This window comes from Dendroctonus ponderosae, unplaced genomic scaffold (genome assembly GCF_020466585.1).
Source record: "Dendroctonus ponderosae isolate FM_Combo_2020 unplaced genomic scaffold, Dpon_F_20191213v2 Dpon_F_20191213_7, whole genome shotgun sequence".
NCBI classification, from domain to species: Eukaryota; Metazoa; Arthropoda; class Insecta; order Coleoptera; family Curculionidae; genus Dendroctonus; species Dendroctonus ponderosae.
Genome location: NW_026018916.1, coordinates 8,753,035 through 8,778,265, shown reverse-complemented (window position 1 = coordinate 8,778,265; position 25,231 = coordinate 8,753,035). Strand labels below are relative to the sequence as shown.

Genomic DNA, 25,231 nt, shown 5'->3' with positions numbered 1-25,231 from the left:
TCAGAAAATGTTAATTATTTAATTATTGAAAAAACTAACTACACTGCAATACTACACTAGCCTAAGCTAGTTCTGAAGGTTTCACATCGCTTGTGTCTGCACCTTTCTGAGTAGTTTTCTGAAGCAGATTATCTGTAAACCACTGTGGTCTTGGTTTCTGCATTTCCACAATCCGTTTTCCTTGCCAGAATTCCTCAGGTTTACTCTCCTTTTCGCCATCATACATAACTACCACCTCTTGTTCGACGGGTTCCAATTTCAATTCCTGCTGAATGGCATCTTGCATCTGTTTGGTCTCTTCTATAACTGTCTTGTAACACGTAGCTGAAATGCACAGTTAAATAGAATAGAGCTGATGAAATTTAATTAAGACCTTACGGCATAAAACTCCAACTTCGTAGTCGTCGCCGCAAACATTGCAAGTTCTAAGATTCTTCCTGGGAATCAATATTTTCAGATGATGTTCAGAATCGCCAAACTTCCGTTTGAGACGTTTTTCTATACTTCGCCTGTGTTTGGGCACAGCAAATAAAAATCCATCACCAAGAATTTCTTCCAAGATGCTCTTCTGAGCCGTTGATTGTTGGATTTCATTCTTTTGGGGCACATAATCATAACATAACCCCAAATCGCCTAAGGAAAAGTTAGGTTATCTCAGTGTCAAATGTGCTTCCAATAACTTATGTAATTTGTTACGTTACCTGAAGGGAATTGACCAGTTAGGGCTCCAAATAATGCTCTCTCTAGGCCCCGAAGAGCACTGTTGACACGATAAATCAAGGTACTTAGAGACATTTTAACAGAACGCTTGTCAGTCAATAATATTCTGCACCACCATTGAGCTGCTATCTCATAAGAAAGCGGTATTATTGAACTTTTCGGAGGGGGAATAGGGATTTTAACCCGTTGAAGGCGGTTTTTTTAAGATAGTGAAATTAAATTTCTAGTTTTTATTTTTTTAATTACTATTCAAATGGCCTGACTTGAAAAATAAAAATAATCAACCATTTATGTGACGCAGTCTATTAGAACTTTAAAAATTTTTTATTATAAATTGTGCTTTATCTAATGTGTAATAATTTTTATTATTGCTGTTCAGTTCTTTTGATCTAACTATTGAATTATTCACTATTTAATTAATGAAAATACATTAATTTAACCGGGAAATTTACTTAAATTATTGTACTTGCAGCAGGTAATGTGAACTTTTTGTGATAAGATAATACCTCAAAGCGCACGTGGTCTTTGAATATTCACTGCGTCTACAGAGCGTTCTCACTCACATGGACTTAATCTTCAAATTTACTTTGCAAATCATAATAACAATCATATTTTATTTACTTAGGTAAGTATTTCTTTCAAAATTTGGACTGGTCGGAAAAAAAATTCTAACGTTCTTTGTTATGAATTAAAAGTGGGTGCTATTTTTATTTGACGAACGAATTCCTTTTTAAAACGTAATGCAAAAATATTACGGGAAAATTTGGTCCAAGTCGATAGGAAAAATTCCAATTTGTGAATGAAATTAATTTACACACGTCACACATGTAAGTCGTTTCAAATTAAATAGCACATTTCCTCATAGAAAAAAAATATTCTCATGCCAGCAACTTGTAACTTTTAACATAAATATTAGGTATAAGATATTATCCATGAAATATATTTAGAATTTGGGCCATAATTAATTCAAAACTGTTTGGGTGTTCCATTTAAAATATGCAAGTTGATACCTACTTCCGATATAACCGGAAGATTGACCATCTTGAAAATATGTCCAAATTTCAAATTTCTCCTTGTTATAGTTTGCCATATATCGATCGCGGTGGTTTCCGATGGGACACCCTGAATACCCTGTATAATGTGTTGAAAAATGTGGTAAAGGGTCTATTAAAAAATATATGTTAGAATCGCACTAGCCGATTTTAATAAAAAATATACAATTTGTTGTTAACCAATCTTAACTTAACATTTGGATCAACTGATTGATTGATAAGTTAAGTGCTTAAAAAAGATCTCGGTAGTTTTCTTGCAATTTTGGCACTTTTTCGAGAACGCAACCAAAAAACAACTTTCTTTTTACATGAGAACAGTGGCCGCTTTAGCCAAAAAATTCAGTTGTTTTATTTTTAATTTTAATTTTTATATAAAATGTTTACCCATTTTTGTACTCAATTTGTGATTAAAATTGTCTGTCTCGGAGATAAACTTTTATCAATAGATAGAAAGAAATCTGTTAAACGATCTTTGAAATTCGCATTGTTGATTGTCTGAGAAACGTTGCACGACGTTTTTGGGTTGAGAATCATCGTATCAAGTGTGGAATAAAATACATAATACCAAGTGTGTAATAACTGAAGTGCTGAAGTGCGTCTATCCTTAGGAATTTTACCTCAATATTATCTAAAGTATACCGGAAAAAGTCATGCAAATACTAGAAGGTCTTTAAAATGTAATGACAATAGCGATTACATTCTGGTGACTGTTGGCTGGTTCTGATGTTTCAATAATGATGTTATCAATATTATTTCGCACTCGAATGATATATCGTTCAAAACAGGCAATAGCGTCTTTTACTTGAGTGGTGTCGATGTTTCTTTGCTATAGTTAATTAGAAACGATTTCTTCTGTCATCACTGCTAATACAAATGATAACAGCAATAAGATTTTATTTATGTAGGTATTTTGTCTCAAAATTTGACGTGGTTAAAAAATCCTCACGTTCTTCGTTATGAACTGAAAGCGGGTTGTATTTTCATATGAAGAACGAATTCCTTATTACAAAGTAATATAAAAATATTACTCGAGCTGTTCGTGAAAATTGGGTTCAAGCCGAAAGAGAAAATCCCAATTTGCATATGAAATTAATTTATACATTTCGATTGCACCTTTTTGAAAATACTGTAAAAGTGTATGTTAGAAAATTATGAAATATCAGGTGTATCCCCAGTGCTTCATAAATATACCCATAAAATTGCAAGGGCTATCAAGGGGTGTTAAACTAAGCGTTTTCGATATATGTATAATGTGTTCAAAAATGTATAAGTCATTGGATCAACCGCAATGGATACATTATTTTCAGAGGTGTTCTCACATGGAAACTGGTTAAATTTTTAGAAAAGCAACTCAAATGAGACCTTTTTATCTGGGGACAGTGGCGGCTTTATCAAAAAATAAATCAGTTCCGGAATTTTTACATAACATGTTTACCCATTTTAAACAAGTTTAGTTTTGGAACTTTTCCGTTTGCGAATTTTCTAATCAATTTGTTATTAAAATTGTTCAACTCTGAGATAAACTTTTATCAATAGATAGAGAAAAAGCTATTTAACCATTCTCAGGGTAAGATTGAAAAACATTGTTCGCCCTCTCAGGTTGTCATGTGAGTTGTTACAATTATTTACCACAATTCTTTAGTCTCCTTCATAGTCTCTCCTAGATTGTTTGGCACTACAAATTTTGAAAAGGACAGTGCACATTTTATCAATGAAAAAGTCCTGTAATCATTTCTTGAATAAATAACAGATATTTCTGTTCGTAATGGTTCTTTATTGAGTGTGGGATAAAAGAAGCATACGTCAGTTTATCTTTAGGAAATTTACCGAAATCCAAAGTTTTCAGGCCAAAATTATACGACCAATAGAAACTCCTTAAAATGAAATTGAGCTTTTACACAATTTATAATAGTATCACACACACTTTATTTCAAACTTGAACTAGATTGAGTTCAAAATTAATGATTGCGTCTTTTACTCGAATAGCGTCGATTTTTCTTTGCCGCAATTAACTAGAAATTATTTCTTCTGTCACCACTGCATCATGAAAACTTTGTACAATCAGTCTGTTAAATACATTTTTAATTAAATTATCTATGGTTAATATTGCTTTACTAGTGATTCTGTATAACATCTTTCAGGAATTAAGTAGTTAAAAAAAGTTTAATTGGCTCATTATCGTAAACTACCATCTGAGATTTTGCAGCTGCAATTGTTGTTTCGGCCGCCATCATCGCTAAAAATGAGGAATTATTAATTTATAATTAATAAGTATTGCTCTGATATTCCGAAGAATCAATTGAAAAACTCCACAAATTTTAATGCAATTGATATTTTTTGGTGAATCATATCTATTCTTCGATATATTTTCGTTATGTCGGTATATATTTATCCAACAATCATTAGGTACATCATTGCTTTATTGCCACCAGTAATTAAACAGGAAAAACGACATATAGCTCATTTTTGTTGCATCTACAAACAAATCTAATGTTTGAAATAAATTATTCCATTAAATTTATTTGTACAACTTTTTCATTTACTTACACCAGATTTCTAAGTAATTTACAGTTTCTTTTTAATTATATCTCTTCTTCTCATAAATGTTTGGAAAAATATCTTGCAATTAATTAAATTGATCATCACTCCACTACACAGCTAATAATTAGCAGTAATACACAAAACAGAATTTCTCATATACGCTGTATTATTCGCTTACAAAGTCGCGTAAAAATTCGATTTTGACAAACAACCGATATTATTTTATTACTCAATCACGCGGTACTCGTTGACTTTACTTACGTGGTTTGCAATTTACTTGCAGTTTGTTAATCATTTCTTATAACACAAAAGCCATTTTTTAATTTTTATGTTGTTCTTTCGGAAATAAAATATACTTTAATAAAATTGGATAATAATTTTATTCTTAGAATGCCTTTATTCATTTTTTTGATGCACTTCAGCGCCTTTGCATCAGATCCCACTACCTGTATGCATTGTAATTGATCCAAAATATGCAGAGTTAGCAAGCAGCAAATTTTTTTTATTGATTTTAACACCTTTGCGGCAAATATGCGGCTTTACGACTACATTTGCTATAACTCAAAGTACGATTTTTCTTTAGTTAGTGATTAGAGCAGCGGTTTTAATAGGCCCTGTAATTTTCAAAAAATTCTCACCGTTATGCTGGTTTATTTTAGAAGAAACAGTGTCCTTTATAGATAATTATCAGCTTTTATGGCAGATTTTAGCATACAATTTACCCTGCATATATTTCTTTTACCTCTTTTGATGGCTTTTGATTAATTAGTTTGTAAATGTTTTTGCGTTTAAACCACGAACTGAAGAAAACACAGAATTAAGTTAAAGTATTTATGACAATATTCAATAAATTCCGATAAAGTACCAATGCAATATGCCCATTTATGAAACCAAATAAAATTTGCAAAATTAACAATCTTTAAGTTATATTAAAGACTTGCGGACGGATACTTGCAGAATTCAGCAGCAGTGAATCTTAACTGGTCAATGAAATTATTACTAAAAGTGCCGTTAGCAGATGGCACGTAAATTTTACTTTCATTATACTCAGCGAGTTAATATTATTTGGAAGAATGTTTATAATAGTATACAGAGTGTTTGATATGTCTATCAATTTCAGGCTGGATTTATAGTTCAAGTGATGTTGGATACATCTTCATAGTAAATGTTAGGATTCGACGACAAAATACGAAAACGCTTTGCTTCCAGTCTACGGGTGTTACAATTGTAAATGAGAAAACCATGTTTATTAAGAAAATCGATTAGATACTTCAATATAAGTTTGCAGCTTTGGAAAATTTTCGTTTTAAATAAATATTTCTGATCAACATCTTGCTTTTATCATCGGTGTAGCAGTGACGAGCGGTACGCTTCACGCCTACTTTGTACACAAAAGCTAAACATTATTGGCTTTAAAAAATAAAATCTATTTACTGTTGTGCCCAATTGACTTTTTTGTTACAAACATTATTTTACAAAATCATGTAAACAGCCGCTGGTTCAATCAGTAATAGTGACTCTTAAAATTTATTGACAAAGTAGATTATTTTATCTGGTACCAAACCTTGTTATTTGTTTATGGAATATGATATACGAAAAAAATCTAAAAGTAGTTCTTGCAAGAAATTCGTCCATTTTCGAACACTGCATAGACTTACATTTTTACCACTGTGAATTATGTCTTCTTTATTTTAGTTGTCGATTGTATGTTTTATTAATTGTTCGCAATTAAATTTGGCCTATTTTGCATATACCACGATGCTGTTGTATTTCATTATGTCTTTCGTTCTTAGATTATAAAATTTTTTAATGTTTCGCTTTTTTTTCCAGATTCCAAAGACATCAAAGGCTGTGATCACTACACTGTACCAAATACTAAACGGAATTGCCATACAAATAGTATTAACACCAAACTCTAACATAAAACTAGATCTAAAGTATAAGACAGAAAGTGAAAAGCGGGGCAAAATACAGTAAACCAGTGCCGACGAAAAAGTTTACTATTCAATAATCGAAATCGAAATCCCCTAGACATTACCCAACCATTCGAATTCTTGGTCGATCCGCGTCAAGCATACAAACAAACATTTACTTTTGTCATTTTTACTTTCGATACCATCGAGTTTGAAGACATAGATAAAGAGGAACAGTCCGTCCGGTTGCCAAGACTTGGTGCACCTCGACCGTCCGAAAAAGAAGAGAGAGGTTCATAGAAGGGGGCTCAGCACCACTGTGCTTTCTAAAGAACTTTGGGTAGTTCAGTGCGTTGGTACGATGGGTTCCAAAACCATTTTGAACGTTCGGTTTCACGAAAAAATTGGTTGCTTATTTTTCGGGTCGCCCGGTATACTGCGCAGACGAGGGTGCTTTTTTGACGGGGTGTCATCACGGTGGTTGGCTCAGTGTGGATACCTGCGCACAGATACGGCTGTTGGAATTCTACAAGTGGTAAGTTTGATTTTTTTATAACTTTATTGCTGTCTATCTAAGTATTGAATGGAAAACTTGTGAAAACGTATATAAAAGTTTTGGATATGTGTTGAGGAGTTGAAATATTAGCGCCGCCATCAATGTATAATCTCTTGTTTAGGTTTAAACGAGAGTGATATTTTTTGTTTCTTGCTCTAATAAAATATTTATTTCTGAACTATATGGCGTAAGTATACGTCATCAAAGTTAAAGATTTGACTAAGTTAATCGGTTCTTCTGCTTCTTAGTCCATATAACTATTTTGCGTGGAATGAAAGACTTTCTTATACTCACGTTGGTTGCCAAACTACCTACGTTAAATATCCAGTTTACATGATACTTTTCGAAAGATGCAATTTTCAATATCTGTATGGCTTCTGGACTGTATGGTGGTAACTTCACTACCCATGAAGAATTCGCATTAAATTGCACACGTTTCGACGTATGCTTGTTAAATATTTTCTACTTTCCGAGATTTCATGAATTTTTTTTCGTTACTTTGTCCAATTAAGCTGATCAGTTGAATTATCGATTTCATCTCTGGGAAAAAAACCGATGAAGCAATTATATTTGCAACAATGAAGTTGCCAAATTCGTTATGTAAAAACTTTTCGGCAACTAGTATATCATTTTGAATTTTAATAAAAATTGTGAAAATATCTTGTTTTATGGGTCAGCTGAGTAGTAAAAGCTTTTACCATTCACAAACAATCTTTACCCAATATGCCCCCGGGAGCAAAACCTCGTTTGCTTCGATCATTAGTTAAAATTAATGATTTAGATATATTTTGTCGTTTTTAATTGCAGCTAGAACATTGGATATGCAATTTGCCTCGTTGAATGTATTTCATTGTTCATCATTAGTGACTCCAAAAAATATACTTCCTGTTGTTTAAATTTTTTCTCCGCTGAACTCTGACCACTTAGTTTGATGCCCAGCACCCAAAAACCAGCTTAATCAGTATACATTTGTTGAGTTCGATTCATTCTTCTAATCAATATTATTTATGGCCTGCATTTGGTATTCTTCTATTGCACTTCTAATTTAATTTATTACTCCAATGCCAATTAACTAAACCCATTGCACGCAGTTCAAGCCAAAATCGCCTCGCACGCCAAACTTCCAAACCAGATTCGCTTTCGAATAGTGTCACGCACACGACCGCACCATACCATACCAATGGACGCGTTTTACCAAAAACGAAACTGATGCAACGCCCATTAGTATTTGTGGATCACCCTGTATGTCGCAAGGTAAAAGATGGATCGGGCATACGTTATCGCAGAGAAGAAAGTTTCGCTCTTGCCAAGATAGAATGAGAAAGTGACCGGCCAATTTGTCGGATTTGTGATCGTTTGACTTTGTTTTTACGCAGCTTGTGCTTTGTCGAATAATTTAATGTGAAAATGTTGTCAAAACATAAGTATTAACTTCAATTCTTCCGCTTGGACTTGGCTGTTAGCAAATGAGTATTTATTTCTTCAACCATAAGTTGTAGTAATTTCACCCACAACAATAGAAGCTGTTCTTTTGCCAAACTAGTAGTTGCTTTGCATAATTGCAAATTTGAATAATTTATGCTCCCATTCATATATTGTAGTGTAATTTATGAGATCGAACACTAATCTTTCTACTGATTAGCTTATGTTTATGTATGGTTTTGCTCCCGATTGTTACTTCTCTCTGGGAGGATTTTGAAACTCTCGTGCCCCAGTTTCTAGTGCGAAATTGTTCTGAAATCGTTTTGGGATTTGACCGAATTTTTTTGATATGCCAATTAAAGTCGGCCCACATGCATGTTTGAACTCTTAAGTAATTTGATAATCTGCAGTGAGTCAAGAGTAAACCTGCAGTGTTTACTAAGAAAATGTAATAGAAATATTATTGATAGCTAACTAACCGGTGACAAACTCGTCAAACTTATCGCTGCTGAGGAAACTGGACGAATTGTGCACATAAAATGCTAATCCGGAACAGTACGCTACGTTATAAAGAAGTAAAAACCATTTACGAGCACTTGCCGATCGTTCTCGGATTGTGAAATGTTTCCCAATTTCAAAGTATTTAAAAGTAAGGTTTTTATGTCGTTTGCAAATGAAAACGAAAGCGTGCAAAAAACCCATTAGTAGAACATAAAGATGTACCCAATTCGAACATATCTTTTCTGTTTGTTTGTAGGTTTAGATGATTTATATCATTTTCGGGCTTCAGTCATCAAACTTTAATTTCTACCAAAAGCTGTACACATTGTAAAGTTGAGTGAATGATCATCTGTCTAAACAATTTAAACTGCTTAACAAAATGAACGCTTCACATCCAAATTCGCCTTAGCTTCGAAGCTGGATACGAACTTCAAATTATAAATATAAAATACCAAAACATTCAGCATCTCAGACAGATAAATTTTCTACAGGATGGCACTTGAAAAAATGCCAAATTTTGGAAAGTTCGGCATGCTCTGAGTTGGACAATAAACGGTTTTCGGATCTCAACACCAAAAGTTTAAAGATATATCAAATAGCTCAAAGCAGTTTTTGCATTTTTAGGACATCTCTTTTGTGTACAGGGTAGTCTCAAAAACTTAACTTTTTGGTGTTGCACCGATAACTTTTCTGCTCTGGGTCCGATTTGCACGATCTAGGGCTCATGTTAAATCAAAAACTTCATAGACACTTAAGACAAAATATAAATAGACTAAGCTTTAGTTTGTTACTATTTAAATGTTTTTGTTTATATATTTTTATTTTAAAATCACATTAAAAAAAAATGAGTAGAATTAAACAGATTTTGTGTTGGTCACTTTCACAATTTTCTTAAAATAAACAATCTAAGGGGGGTGTCAACTTATGAGAAAACACCCTCTATATATGATATATAATATGTAGAGGGTGTTCCGTAGTAGGTGTTGTAGGGATCGAACTGAAAAAAAAAATTTGAAACTTTTGCCTCAAAAAAATAAAAAATAAAATAAGAAAATGTATCACGAAAGTTATTTAATTAATGACAACAAAACGATAATAGGAAACTACAAAAACTGTTCAAAGTGAGAATCGTCGGTTTCTATTCGTCCAACTGGTCTTTGCGCTCTCACTGAATTTCACTCAGCTCGAGGCGCAAACAATTTTCTGCGTCAATTATATGATTCTTTAACACAATTTGACTTGCATCTCATTAGAGGTTAAATTTTTCTATAAAAGCTGGAATAGTAGATGATATCCGCTGAAACGTGCTATTGAAAATGTTAAATTATTTTTCAGACTATCAATTGTTTCCGCGATATAACTGAAAATGTACAATAATTAATCAATTTTTGAAGCTCGAGCCCCGCTTCTGCAGCGTCTTATTCAACCAATTTTTAGGATCCGTCAGACTTTTTCTTTAATGTGAACTGTTAAGAATTCTTAAATTTCGCAAAAAATTGAGATTTGGTTTTATTCCTTTAGAGGTTAGATACTTCTCATCCATCGTTATTGGAGATAGATAGTTCTCGAAACGTGCTATCGAAAGTCGCAAAAATTAAAGTTACTAAACCAGATAATCTTGAGCAATCTTCAATGCTTTTGTACAAATATCAAGTTCAATAAATGCTTTTTCAAAATGGTCTTAACAGTGAGGTAAGATCGCATCGAAGTAAATATGTTCTGTGTTACTACAAACACTTCATAGTTATTTTAGAAATCTAATAAGAGAATAGGAGAACAAGTTTTAGTTTTACACCGAAAATAAATTACCATTCAGGGATATTTGGAACCGACGAATTAAGCTAGCCATTTAGAACAATTCAATTGCAAATTTGCGCCTCGCTACTTAACTTTTACTGTTTTACGGCCATATTAGCGGTTTGGCACTAGCAACAGATTTGTGATCAATAGCGGCATAACTAACATACATAATATGAAAATAAAGTATCGAGTAAGGCCACTCAACTATCACCGCTTTGATATTGTATTGAGGAAAAACTGGTTAAATTCGTCAAAGCTAATGTTATGCTATAGCTTTTCTAATCAAGCTTAAAATTGATTGGTTTTATTTCTTACATGGTATTGTTGCATTTATATGGCATAATTGCACTACCAAAAACATGATTTTCTGTTAGTTTCAGAAGTGTTTCAAATACGATTTCGGTTTAAATAGATTTGAATATTGCAGGTATTAAAAAATAATTCTTTAATTTATATGTTCGAAATTGTAATATTTCCTTTGTGACAATAATATTTAGTAAAATTAAATAATAAATGTATATTTTTAAAGTTACAATTTTTGAATAAAATTTTATAGTTCATCATGCTTGTAGTATGTGACTCGAATTTGGAATTTTAAGAAGAGAAAGTGAACACTCCCATATTAAGTAAGTAATCAATTTTTTAAATTTAAGCAATTGGTAAAACCATTTACAATAATGTCGTAGTAGGGGTAAAAGAGTTCAGTAGTTCCTCTACATATTAAATTAGACATGCTTGTAGGTGTTCCTCCAAGTGGGTGTGTAGTTGTTATTTTCATTTATCTTCAAATGACTGGATTTAAACAAGGCGATGAGCATTGCAATTACCTACATACTTGCGATTATCAATTTTTCAATTTATATGCATATTACGTATGTAAAATTACATGATAATAGAGAAATTAAAAAGTTTTCACGTTATTGAAGCACTGCACGTTTAACTGCAGGTTTGAAGCAATGTTTTTAGATAAACTTAATTTATATTATTTTATTTAATTATTTATTATTTAATTATTTAAAGGATGTTAGACTTTTCGCTGATACAAAGTCGATTTTTACACTGCAATATTTTTGCAATTTTGTTTCGAAAGAGAGAATAATAATTTTACTGTTGATAAATAGAAATATTATATATAGAAGATACGAAAGATAGACAGAAGAGAGAAAGATAGATAATACATATATTCGATTAGTTATTGATCTTAATGCAATATCCTCTGCTTTCTGTTCGTGTTGTTTAGTTTAGTTTATTAGTTGTTTCTCTATTGAAAGATATTACTACACAGTTGAAAGTATGAAATAATCCAACAAAAGTTCAATAAAAAACAATCAGTTGTGGGACAACACAAGTTTATCTCGAGACAACATCTCACTCAAGTAAGTTTTAAAATGAAGAATTTTGGGCAAAAGTGGGCATATGAAGCGAGCTGCATGCAAAATTCACACCAACCCGTCAATTAGCTGTTACTAATAAAACTACGTGCGTTTTAAAATGTGTAGTATGCTTTATTTTGGCTTCCCATTGACAAATGTTTGTTATTTTGCAATGGTCATTTGAATTAGCACTTGACACGATACCTACTTCTTTGCCTATAGGTGATGGCAACATATCAAACATCAACAAATTAAAGTGCCAACATCTGATTGGTAATTTCAGGTTGTTTGAGTAGCATTTGTTATATCAATGAAGGCTTTTTGACGCATTTATATAGCGTTTTTATATTAAAAAATATGTTTTTTCATAATTATATTAAGAGTGTTTTATTAATTTTAAAAGAAAATCGCACATGAACTTATATCAATGAAATATTATAAAATCAAATGAAGAAAAATCTATTTTTCGACATAGATGGGGCGAGTTTAAAAAATACATTTTGAGTAAATTAGATGATCTGAAAGTTTAAAACTGTAAATAAGAGTTGGAAGCAGAATGTAGAAGATTCGAAGAAACCAATAAACTGCTATATGTTTTGAAAATCATAGATACTTTTCAAAGGCTGTCGTTAAAAGGTCATTCAAGGCCGCAATGTTGGGAATTATGCAAGTCAGAGAATATTTGCTGCAACATTTGGAAACTATTATTTTTTGAACATTTTTTAAACACATTTCTAAACACTAAATACAGTAATTCTAGTTGTCGTAATTTCGCAGTTTGTAGTATTTTTTTCGGGGCTACTAAGAAAGGTCGTGGATTTTCAACAATTTTCTACTGCGGTTAACGCATTGGTAAAACTAACTAACTGCTCCTAAACATGACTTGAAAAATAGGTAATTATTTGAAATATATTTTAGTAATATATGGGAAGCATTTTGTAAAGAATATCTGGAATGTTATTTTTCTAATATTTATTCAGGGATAGTTTAAAAGATTTATTCAGAAAACGTTTCAATTTAATCATCACATTGTTTAAATAAAAACTAAATGTGCCCTTTGGTATTGAACACAGAAGTTATAAACCCTAAATAGTCTGTTGCTTTTTTGTTGTGTGTTTTATCAATTTGTGTAATAATAACATTTATTTATTTTTATCACAAATTTTTTTGTGTACGCTGAGTTCATCTAATTAATTCAATTAATATGAAACGAAACTGAATAAAGCATTTCAAAAGACGTATAGGACTTAAGAGCTTACGCTCTCCCATGTTTTTAAAATACTCCTCAGCTCTCTCAGCAACTCTCAGTTGATTTTTATTTTTGCATTGATTCACTAGTGACCGAGAAGCACAACTTCCATTATACCGGAGCGCTTTGTACCAATTGAAAATATATGAAAACATTTATTTAAAATTTAGGTCCAAATATGAAAAAGTTCAAATAAATATAAAACGCATACACATTGAAAAACATAAAGTGTAATCAAACGATATATGTATATCTTAACTTACGTGGTTTACTTTGTATTGTAAATTAGAGAATATATTGAAAATAAATAAACTCAACATTTACTATTAAAGCAACGTTTATGCTAAATATTTGTCATAAACTTTCAAAATTAATTGGTTTAGCGAAACTGCAGAAGACGAAATCGACAAAAGTATAGTGTTTACGCACAATACACATTGTGCTTAACAATGATCCATACTTTTCATGAAAGTTTGCTTGCAATTTCATGAGTTTGAAGAACGAATAATACCATCTATTACTTCAAGCTTGTTATTCAAGATCTTATTATTTCTGACCAAGTGATCATGAAAGTAATCGGTAATTTTCAAAACCCACGTGCTCTTCACACTGATTTGGCTCTAACTTATTGACTGAAATTAGTATTTTTTAGGTTTTATGGTGCTTTTGCATTTTTACACTTTTCGTTCACTTAAACGTTCTTTTCAAGCATAGAAACGGTTGTTTTTGACAAAATTTATTTGAGAATGATATATTTGGCCCAATAAACAGATGCTAATAAAAATAAAACCGCACAAGAGCGCCGTGTAAATCTCTCTCTGCTGATGATGAATGTATGATGGCGAAAAAGTCTTTTCGACTTCGACTCCTAAATTTTTCCTTTAAAGGTGAAAACAAGCTCGATTGAAAGTGATTTAATTGTCATATACGAATCGCAAATGATTAATTTATTCCTATTCCTTTATCAATATCTGCAATAAAGATCGTAAGTACCTACATACAGTATACACTCCAAAGTACCTACTCCAAAGCTACATTTTATAATTATATATAGCAGTTATTTAAGTTTAATCATCCGTACGTGCTGCACTTAAACAGTCTTTTATTTGTCTACTAGGCTACATTTATTTACAGTTTTTCTTTTTATTTTTGTAGCTGCTTTTACATTACCCGGAAGTAAATATATTAATAAATATTTTTTTTTAGTAACCGGACATTTTTCTGGTTTGATGCCTCTTTTTAAGTAATTGTCAGGCTAGTCAATCGTCTTCAGTTTTATTAAGGCACTATTAAGACAGCATGAGATTTATAAGTAGTTTCCAATAAATGCAGAAAATATCATCATTGCCAAAGAGATGCGAGCGTGATGTTGCACAAGTTTATAAGTTAAGTAACGCTTTGGCTTGTACTGGAATCCAAGAGGTCTTTTATTATGCTGTGCCACTTTATATCTTGAGAGACGCATTTTTATATGCGAACGATCCTTAATGTTACTTTATTTAGTTATTCAATAATGTTATTTAACTTTGGTGGACACATTGACCTGCTTAATATACTTCTTTAATCTTGTGCTATCATTATATTGCCGCCAGGTATAATTTGGCCCATTTTAGTTTTTAAATTTCATAGATCCGTTCATACATACACACATATTTACTGACCTTGGAGTTTTGCACAATTTTCGTCTTTTTTAACATTTTTTCTATCCCTCATACAGCCTTGTGTAAGACTACTTAAATATCACAATCAAAGGAAATGTAAAAATTGGCCTTCACACATTTTGCAACCACCAAATAATGTTCGTTTAAAATGACAAATTATTTTTTAAGTGCAAAATCTAATTATGAAATGCCTTGTACAATCAAGAGCATTTATCTTTGCATGCTGGTCTGTGAGAGATATCCGTTTGCCTTGTATAATTCGTGATTTGGGTAAGCCATTAATAAATTTTAGACAATCTGATGCAATTAAGCCGTTGAAAGTTGCTGATTTAGTTTAGCACACTTTCAATAATATTACCTTGATAATTCCAGGAAGAAATTAATTTTCAGCATCTTTTATAATTGCTTTGACTTGATAAAAATAATTTAACCTAATTTTTATATAAAAAAATTAAGAAATTAACATGCCACATTACTGAATGATAACAGAGGAAAAGAAATAAAAAGTCATCATTGCGAATAACAACATTTTCTTCTAATTCAGGCTAGTCAATATTAATTAGTGCCTTTATGAAGCCTTGCAAGGTGTATCATCGTTATATTACGTCTACAAGGTCATATAATCAAAATAGTTTTCACTCGGTCGGTAGGTATTCATGTCACCAGAAGTATCGTTTACTTTAATACTGCTAATTTTACAAACATTTTGTAACGATTAAACCCATTAACCGTTGCTTTTTGTGTTAATAACCAATGTAATCGGCTTCTTTTGCTGCCGTTACAAGGTTAATTACGCATTCATTTTTGGCCTATTAAGGAAATAATCTGAAGATCTTGCACTGCCGATTCGTTTTTTTCTCATTAGTATACAGGTATTTTGTGTTTTCAGTTGCAATGACGTCATCAGGTTTTTGGCTTTTTAGATTATTTTAATTAGTAGCAGGAAATGATAATTTTTTATTTGTCTTATTGTTTATTTTTGGGATGGATAATTTCCTTGAGGAGCTTAATGGTTCAGCAAATAAACTATTTAACACTAGTGTGATAGATGAAGTTTTTTTCGTTTTTTAACTGTTTTTCTTTTCTCTTGACAAATACTTTTAAAGTTTTTTAGAGGCTTTTTTACGGTTACTGTTAACAAGATAATAATGATAATGGAGAGTTACCTATTCTTGGGCGGTTAAAATACAAAATTCGACCATTACAAAAATATTCTATTGCTCCCATAAACCATGGTTCATTATTAAACTATTTTTGCAATGATCAGTTGATCAACACAGATTACTTGTATAAACAAAAAAAAAGATCGCTGAGCATACACGTGATATTGTTATTGCTACAATGAATGGACAATATGTGACCAATAAATATTCAGGTACCTAGTCATTTTCAGCAATGGTATTAAATTATGTAATGGAAGCTATCAAGGTAGTTCCATGTCATGTGTGTTAAAATACATAAATTTACAAGTGGCATGTACGGAATTAATTCGGTCTTGTTTACGTTGCAATTTGTATTTTCTGGACACTTGATTTTTTTAACTGTCGCAACTAGAACCAAACAATCTGAATGGACTTATTTTCGGACGTTTTTCAGACATACCTTTGAGAGTTTTTGTTGCTGCAACAAAAATAAAATTTCCTTGTGTGTGTAATCAAGGAAGCTGCATTTCTAGCTCAAAATTATGTTTATTATGTTGATTTTTTGAACTGTTTTCATCACATGAAAAAAATGGGAGATGAAAACCTACATTGAAACTTTAAGGGTCTGTCTAATTCTAATAAGTGCCTCTTTCTAAGCTAATTCTAATAAGCTTACTTGCGCAACAGGGAGGAAAGTGCAAAAACTATTAATCAGTTGGACTTTTTTTTAATAACATTCCCAAAGAAAAATCGTTGCCGTCTCACACTGATACATTTAGCTGCAAGGCAGTACCACCACTTTCTTTTTCTCAATATGCAGCACCGACAGAAAAAATGCCGGTTGCTGGAACACCCAGAATTAAAATGATGATCATCAATGTGATTATACAAGCCTGCCTGGTACAAAATGAAAACTGAAGATTCAAAAGGCAAGTACTGAACGTTCCGCACCTGTTCTTCTGTAGACTATTGTAGTGGTACGACTTGGCGAGTGAGAGTGGCCTTGGTACCAACTAGGTCACATGTTACTTTCTTCAGCTAGTGACCGCGAAATTGCCGTCGCTCGAGTAGTTTTTTTAGATTTTCTGCACGAGACCATGTTATCACGATTCGTCGTAAACAATCAGCAACTGGAAGTATGCAGCTACAGTAATGTCCATTAATATTCATTAATTGTTTCTCAATTTCTACGTTGAGCGGCCTTCTGGTGAGGAATTTTGGAAATTCGAGTTTTCTGCAGATGCATAATTCTACAGACTTTTGGATCACTATTCTATCTGTCCCAGTTCAAGTGAATCACGTGTTTTTTTACCTTTTTGCGAGATACGGTCGTTGCGGTTTTTGCACTTGCTAAAGGCCTTCGACTACATTGCACATATTCTGTCAAAGGATTATGGCCTTAGAAAGCTCATTATTGAAGCGAACGATTCATTTGAAAGATTTTTAGAAGTGATTTTCTCTAGATTTTTATTCGGGATTCATATAAGTAAGCTTCGACACAAAAGTATGCAAAATTCGTCTTTTAAAATTTTGTCGAATGTTACTTCCCAAACTTTTTTGTTTTAAATTGCACGCCCTGTTTATGTTTAAATGTTTATTCAAAATTTAAGAATATAACAGTGTTTTAAAAGGAACTACAACTTTGTTGTTTCTCGACTTGCTAGTTCAGAAATTTTCTCTACTTTTCTACTGAACAATCCTAGTGGTCTATCAAACATACATAGATAAATACACAAATTCAGTTAAAACATTTACGCAAAAAATGAACCGATTTTACAGATTTGTATCAACTAGACTTATTTAAAAAATATTTTTGTAGATCGCATACTTACGTATGCATACTGATCCGATTCGACTAATAAGATCTATATTATCATATACAAATGAAATCTTCTTTTAGAAGTTTTTTCTGTTGATTACAGTTTTTTCGTCGGTTTTGAAAATAATGTCTTGTAGATCGCATACGTACGAATCTTTGCACATTATGTAGAATTCTGCATATTTAAAATAAATGAATATCGCCTTAACCGAAGATGTTCAATTAGTGGCATTGCAAGGGCAGCTAACTAATGCTATTTGTTCTGCTATTCGGTGTCGTGAGTCCAGTAAACTTTGCAGTTTTAACAGGATATCACTAATATTTATTTAAGCGCGAATTGCAATATCATCAGCATTACACCGACAAGAAGTATTCTTTAATATTTGCACATTTCTTCACGTTTATTTAACGCACTTGACATTTGCACTGTCCTTCGCAGACGGACATTTTTCCAACGCGGTGTATTCTTCTAGAAAAAAACTTATGAAGAATGAGTACTTATGAAGAATGTTTCATTAGTCCATGCACAAACTTTATTTACGTCTGGTAAGAACGGAATAATTACACAGGATGATATCTAATTATTATTTCCTGAATTTTTAACTGTTTTTCTGATATTTAATTTCATTTTGCTTAATGTGTTTAATAAGTTTCAATCTTTTTGTAAAGCCAATATAAATTCCTCTAATTTAAAAGTTGCTGATCGCGTAACGGCGAAACATTTTTGGTCATAAATCAATTTCAGATTGACCTAGATACATGAGTAATTTTTCAAAAAATCAACATTCTAATGTCAAGTGCGGTTAAAAACCACCTAAAAAACGAAAATAATCTGCTCTTCCACACCCCTTAGCAATGAATTTACGCGCATTTGGTTGTATTAATATTGGGCAATTTCCACATTATATTGCTTAACGAACCTCCTGACTTTGAGCCCCTTTTACACACCACTTATTCATTCCATTAAAGCAAACGTTGCAAAATGTACAGGTATTGCATAAAATAAAGATATTAATTACAGCCATTGGCCGGCCTAATCAAAGTCAAGTTTTTTGTAATTGTTTAAAGCCAGGTACGTACCTGCATGTAACATTCAAATGAACGCAAAAGTTTATTAAACCTGCGAAGCTATTGACCTTTTAATTGCGTTTCGCATATTGTCGATAAATTGCTGTGTTTTATGCGAATGCATTTGGAAATGTATACTTTCAAGGTAGTCATAATTCTTGTTACTCGGGTTGGTTGCAATTTTGCAAAGAAGAACGTCATTATATGTTTTAAAGATGCCATAAACTGAAGATTGGGTGATGTACATTAAATTAGCTTCCGGTTATTTTCTATTAAATAAAAGGTTTTTCCGAAAGAAAACCGTGTAGGTTCTTTGTAATTCTCTAGGTATGCAAGTCATGCCTGGGTAATCATTTGAATAAATTGGGTTTGTTGCAAATAGAAAGAGAAACTAATGAATTGAATTGAATAAGCTATTCTGAAGTGTGTTAACGCATTTAAAGCAAGACAAGTAATTGAATTTGCTTCCTTTGGTTGTTTAAAAACATTCCAGCAAAGGATTGGTTTTTTGAACTTGAACGAAAAAATATTGAATATTGTATTAGAGAATTGTATGGAATATTCGAGCGGTGTGTAACTTTCTAGAGCGCATTCACACGTTAGGAGAAATTTAAATAGTGATTTCGCGCAAGTAACTTGTCAATTGCTATTGTAAGGCAGACATCAATATTTTGTAGATACGTTCTATATTGTTGAGGCGAATTCATTTTTTTACAAATTTCTTATTGGGTATTTTGCCTCAAAATTAGGAGCACTATTTATTAATCTGTAATAAAAGAGGTGAGCAAATTCTGTCTTTTTTTAAGACAAAATGTGTTGAGGCGAAATACCCAACAAGAAGGTTGTAAAAAAATATCAATATTTTATTGGAAAATATGGAAAAAATTATACCAAAAACTAGATTTTACAGTTTTTACAATCTATTTGAAGCTATTGAAAATTACACCGCAGTAAAATGTGAAGTAAATTGTATATTTATATGAATACCATAATTTGTTTGACTTACTTTCACCTACTGTTTCATTTGTTCCATGAACTTTTAATTGTAATCTTGTATTGTAAATTGTATCTTTGTATTTAAAATACGTCATACTTAACCAATGTTTTCAATTACTCTTGGAATACGCTTCATATCATTTTCTTATTTATTTTAAATCTTAGTTTACAGTCATACAATTTTATAGATAGAATACAGATAGTTTTATAGTTGAATACAGTAAATCTAATTTTAGTACATTAGTAAATCTAGTTTTTACTTAGTAATTTTTAGATGCAAATATTGATTTTTTCGTTTTCTTTAATGTTTGCAAGGACTTTTAATCGGAAATATACTTAGGATTAGTCGCTTACTCCGGATTACATGTCCGGTATATCAATGTCTGATGAGATTAAATCATTAGAAGAAATAATAATTGTAAACACTTTTCATGTATATCGGCGTATACTTATTTGTAGCTAGAAGTGAAGTATTTTCAAGAAAAACATTGATGTTTTTTATTGACATTCTAACCGGAAGAACATAATTTTCTACTTTTTACTATAGAATGCGACTTTTTGCAAGATTGTACGGAAAATGTGACTATTTTTTGGAATAAGTATATACATTTCTAAGCAATATTACACAAAATTCATAATGTTTGAAATAATTCAAAGTACGTTTAAAAAGTACAGGTTTAACTGGTAAATTTAACATTTAATGCACGCGGCGCTGTAATCTGCCAATTGGTTGGAATATTAATCAATTAATTGAATATAAATATTCAAAATATTTTCACAAATTGCCTGGGTAAACATAAACGTCTCATTTTGCAAATACATGCAGCCTATATTTGCGAGACACTCTGCTTACGTCCTTAAATAATTTAGGAATGTTTTAAATCAAATTGTGTGTCGTTTTGAGTCTATAATTGTTGGCTGTAATGCAAGAATGGAAAATTAGATTACCAGACAGTTGCATGCTTATGGATATTATTTCCAAACAGTTTTTAATTTGTAATTAAAATTTATTGTCATTATTATTGCTATTGCGCTGTAAATCGGTGTTTAACGATCGTGTTTACAAAATTTATATCGACATTAAAACTGGCAATTATTATTGAAATGGAAATGTAGAGTCTTTCTATTGTTACCACATACTAATTAAATACATCTGAAACTAATTCATCAAAAAGCGATTAATTACAAAATTCAAGTAACTATTGGTGGGCTATTTGGGTGAAGGAAATTATTTGAAAGCTTGGAAACCTAATCAGTTTAATTTGCAGCAGAATATTGTATATATAGATAATCGAAAGGAGCAAAAAATTATCGGAAATTATTTGAGAAATTGTAAAGTAAATTTAAAGTGCATTTACCACTTAGAATAATTTTAATGAGTTTAATTATTTTATTAATAAAATTGATGTACAAAAACCTTAATTTCGAGTTTTACAATAATTATGTTTAAACAATGGATTACAATAGCGAAGAAGGACGGAGACGACGCTCGTGAATGTAACATTTTTTAAGAAAGTGTCATTAGTGTTTATTTTTGAACATCAAAAGATAATTATACATAACACCGATTAAGGGAACAAAAATAGGTTTTCAAACAAATGAAATAGAACAATGCCGATGATTTCTCAATAATATAAAAGTTTCAAACTGGTTGAAATCAAAGCCAGTAATTGTGCGCAAATCTAACTGATTTAAACCATTTTCGAGTCAGTTTTTCATGAGTCATCAAATAAGTGAACCAGATTATAATTAATTCCTTCTGATAAACGCAAACTTTCATTTTATCAGTTTTTTAATAGCGTCTTATCTTGCATAAACGCCTAGAAGAAAGTGGTAATTAATTCCCTATACTTACCGTGTTTTAAATCAGAAATAAATGGTATAAAAAAGGAGAATATGGGTTTTAGTTGTCTAACGAAAACGCTCTAAAGCATCAACTTAAAAAAGAAATAGTTGTTGTTAGTTCTTAATTAGTTTGAACACTTTGAGTCGCCTAATCAGATGCAGAAGAGTGTATGAACCTTAAAGGGATAAATTTAAAAACTAGTAATTACAACTGAACTTTTCGGATGTAAAGGGGTTTGGTGTGAGAACTCAATTTTGGAATTTGCGAAATATTGTGTTTATGAAATCTTTATGAATTAGATGTTTTAATAGCTCAATCCAGCCAAGCAGATTAAAATTAATTACATGATTTCTGCATTCATTAATAAGTGAATTGGCAATTCTGTTAATTGATTAACAGCTGCGATAAAAGAAATATGCCTTGATGACTTGCCATTAGGTACCGTATGTCAATCCATGCTTAATTAACTTTTGTGCATGTGGAAATAGCAGGTAATAAACAAATGAAAATATTTATTGCTAAATTCGCATTTTATCTCAATAAGCTAAAATCCAGATGTTAAGTGCAACTTGTACAACCTTAGTAAGGTATGCATTTGCAGTGTGGTCCACTTTCAGCGACATATTTTTCAATTGATTAGGCAATGTAATTCTTTTCATATTTATAGTACTTAATGGCTGGTGGTTACTTGCAAGTAAAGGAAAAAAATCACCATTGAAGCCTATTAATTATGGGCGTTGTTATTAAAGTGAATACAGTTTTTCGTCACCGCACTAACAGGTGGTTGATCGGATAATATACAGGGAGTTACACGCCGGCTTAACAGGATTCTCTCGACCCAGATTTCTGCAAAGAATGTGAAAGTGGACATCCAGCATCATATGCCGTCTTTGCGGTCTACTGTGCGGTTCTCGATTAACAGAATTTTGCAATTAAACCGATTAGTAGAGAGTCGACGCAATATTGACAATACAAAACGAGTGTTTGAAGATGCATAAAATCTGGAAAGTGGAATTGACAAAATTATCGCTGTGGAAAAAAATTATCAAGTTTTTGATAGAAGCTTCCAAGATAGAAAAAAGAATGGAATCATTTACGTTAGGTGCTCGCTAATTGGAACGGAACAAGTATTGCACTTGAATGTCTTTTCACGTTGGAAATTAAATTGTTAGTTCCGCTTTTGAACTTCCAGCTCGTTGTTTTCTCTTATTTGGTATGAAGACGATCAGACGTTACATGGGAAATTAAAATAGGTGACATTTATCCACCATGCACAAAGATCATACAAAGTGACCGAAATCAATCACTTCTAGGTGATTGTTTTAGACTTTTTGCTACTAATACGAACACCTGTATAGTATTGACTGCAATTACTTTTTTATGTTTTTTATCTGTATCTTATAATAATGATATACTAAAATAAATTCTTCCCAAGATATGGCGTAGAATAGAAGTTTGCAATCTCTGAACTGATTTTTCACTGACCTGTATGTGGGTTCATCAAGCCCAAGATTTCTTATTGTATTATCTTCGGCTTTTTATTGTCCAACAGTAAACGGTAGAACAATATTTATTTCAAAATTTTAATCGTCATATTGAAATGTACTAAACTGCAAATGCGTCAGAAAAGTTCCAGTGCAAGAAACAACTTTGTTCTATTGGAGCACCTGATAATTTATTTTATTGTTGAAATCGTAAAAATAATTTTTTTTGTTATTCAAAGTATGAACGAAAATTGGTTACTTTTTTAGTTATTCGGCTTTAACAATGAAAATTTGCAGCTTCATGGTGATAAATCGAAAATTGCGCCGTCGTTTTTAGATACAAGTTTTTAAAATTTGACAGGAGGAAGGAAATTATTATTATGTAAAATATGTTTCTATTAAACTGTCTGATAATATTTATTCAATTCATTGTACTTTCAAACTTAACAATCTCACGTTTGTAAATGGCACAGACAGTATATTGTTGGTGTTATTTATTTAGGATAAAAAACAGTTTCGTTTTGTCTTCACAACAGTTTATATCCAATGAAATTCGTATTAAAGTAAGTTTTCAACGTTTACATTTATAAATATAATAAATAATATATACTGTTTGATTTTATAAATTGATAATTTTATTATTATATGTTATTTAAATAATTTTATAAGAGTTATAAATAAGCAATCAAAACAAACAAAGCCCAGAACTGCACCATTTTTTATTCAATGTTTTTCCATTTTGTTTTTTACTTTATTGATATCATGTTTTTGTTATATTTGTACGGAATTTAATTTTTGTATGGTTCATTTCCTCCAAATGTAGATCCATATCATTGTTTGGTATGGGAGCGCTTGAAGTCTGTTTACTGTCTGTGTGGATAGTGTAGTCTCGTCTACATATTGCACAATATATCATGATATATCAGTAGACAATGGGAAAGACAATGTGTTGTTTATGCGGATTTGAAGTTGTCTGTTGTCAAGTAGGTCCTTGGCAATGCCTATTAGGTACTTTGGTGGGTGAATTTTGTATAGTTTGTTGAGTAGTCCGTCATGCATTATCCAAAGCCTTGTTGTTTTTAATGAGGCCTGCCACTTTATGCCACTTTAGATGTGTTGTTTGTTAGATGACAGTGGATGAATCGTCAAATGCTTCAGTAATCTAAATTGCTCTGTGACACATTGCTTTTTCACTATTTCTTGCAGTTTTAAATGTGTGTTTTAAATTCAGTGTTTAAACGGTTTGCTCAGTACTGGGAATAATGTACTGTATAAAATATTGAAGCAAACTACCCACTAATAAGTACTCTTCACTAATGGCTGGATATAGTGTCTGCAAAATAGCGCCATATTTGCCATTGGACTAGGAAGGGATATATTTGTAAAACAGAGCAAATAGTGGGTGTAACTAAAATGGGCATTCCAGTAAATCCAATGTCCAAGAATATAAAATGCCCGCGTGTGCTATATTATTAGCAGTTAGTTAAAGTTTTCAGTTAACTAAATGATAAATATCTAAATGGAGATAATTTATAAATTTTTTAATATATTTTAATAAGAGTTTTTGTTTATGAGAGTGTAGATGTAACGAGTAGAAAATTTATTTACGAAAATTTTCAAGCGAATTTTATGCATAATTGCTCCTCAAAAGAAAAAAGTTAATTTTATTGTATTGTACCGTGGATGGCCGAGTATCAAATTCTTTCTTCTGGTTACAACTTTTATTCCACTCGGTACAACTTTAACTACGGAACAGGAACAAACTAACTTCTAAARTTAMYGTCAACTTCACWAACRATAACAATAACACACGGAAAACACGCGTTTCCGGCTCCCGGAGTTTAACTTCTTCTGCACTTGGTCGCTCCTGTCACTTCACTTCCCCGGTCTGGTTCTCGTCGTCGCTTATATCCTTTTCTCCAGGTATTCCAGATAGTTCTAGAAATCTCCAGAACAGGTGCGAAACTTCCCGCTTGTCAGTGTCATATTTGACAGTAAATGGGGCCCAAATGGGGCTCCCATTTACTGAAACACCATGAATTTCGTCCCCCATTCCAAACGTGAGTACCCCAGGCCATTTCCGTTACA

At 31.8% G+C, this 25,231-nt stretch overlaps 2 protein-coding genes across 3 annotated transcripts in view; one reads left to right on the top strand and one right to left on the bottom strand.

Moving 5' to 3' along the window:
• Nucleotides 1-4: 4 nt before the first annotated feature.
• Nucleotides 5-1,261, bottom strand: LOC125502316 (39S ribosomal protein L32, mitochondrial). The gene is made up of 3 exons (XM_048668108.1): nt 702-1,261; nt 379-633; nt 5-324 (listed from the first exon to the last, which is right to left on the bottom strand). The coding sequence occupies exons 1-3, from the start codon at nt 793-795 to the stop codon at nt 62-64; spliced, it is 612 nt and encodes a 203-aa protein (XP_048524065.1). The 5' UTR covers nt 796-1,261; the 3' UTR covers nt 5-61.
• Nucleotides 692-25,231, top strand: part of LOC109542852 (all trans-polyprenyl-diphosphate synthase PDSS1) — a 52,077-nt gene continuing 27,537 nt past the window's right edge. The window contains exons 1-2 of one of the 2 annotated variants that reach the window (XM_048668106.1): nt 692-781; nt 6,144-6,761. In XM_048668106.1, coding sequence (XP_048524063.1) covers nt 6,588-6,761 — 174 coding nt within the window. In that variant the 5' untranslated portion in view covers nt 692-781; nt 6,144-6,587. Of the gene's footprint in view, nt 782-3,296; nt 3,380-6,143; nt 6,762-25,231 lie in introns of those variants that run through there. The other variant, XM_019912287.2, reaches the window with a different exon arrangement.

What these genes read in the sequence shown, in the direction of transcription:
- LOC125502316 (XM_048668108.1), bottom strand. Translation starts at nt 795, where the DNA reads ATGTCTCTAAGTACCTTGATTTATCGTGTCAACAGTGCTCTTCGGGGC. An exon ending in AACTGGTCAATTCCCTTCAG is followed by an intron (nt 634 to 701) that starts GTAACGTAACAA and finishes ACTTTTCCTTAG; the next exon opens with GCGATTTGGGGTTATGTTAT. An exon ending in CGAAGTTGGAGTTTTATGCC is followed by an intron (nt 325 to 378) that starts GTAAGGTCTTAA and finishes TGTGCATTTCAG; the next exon opens with CTACGTGTTACAAGACAGTT.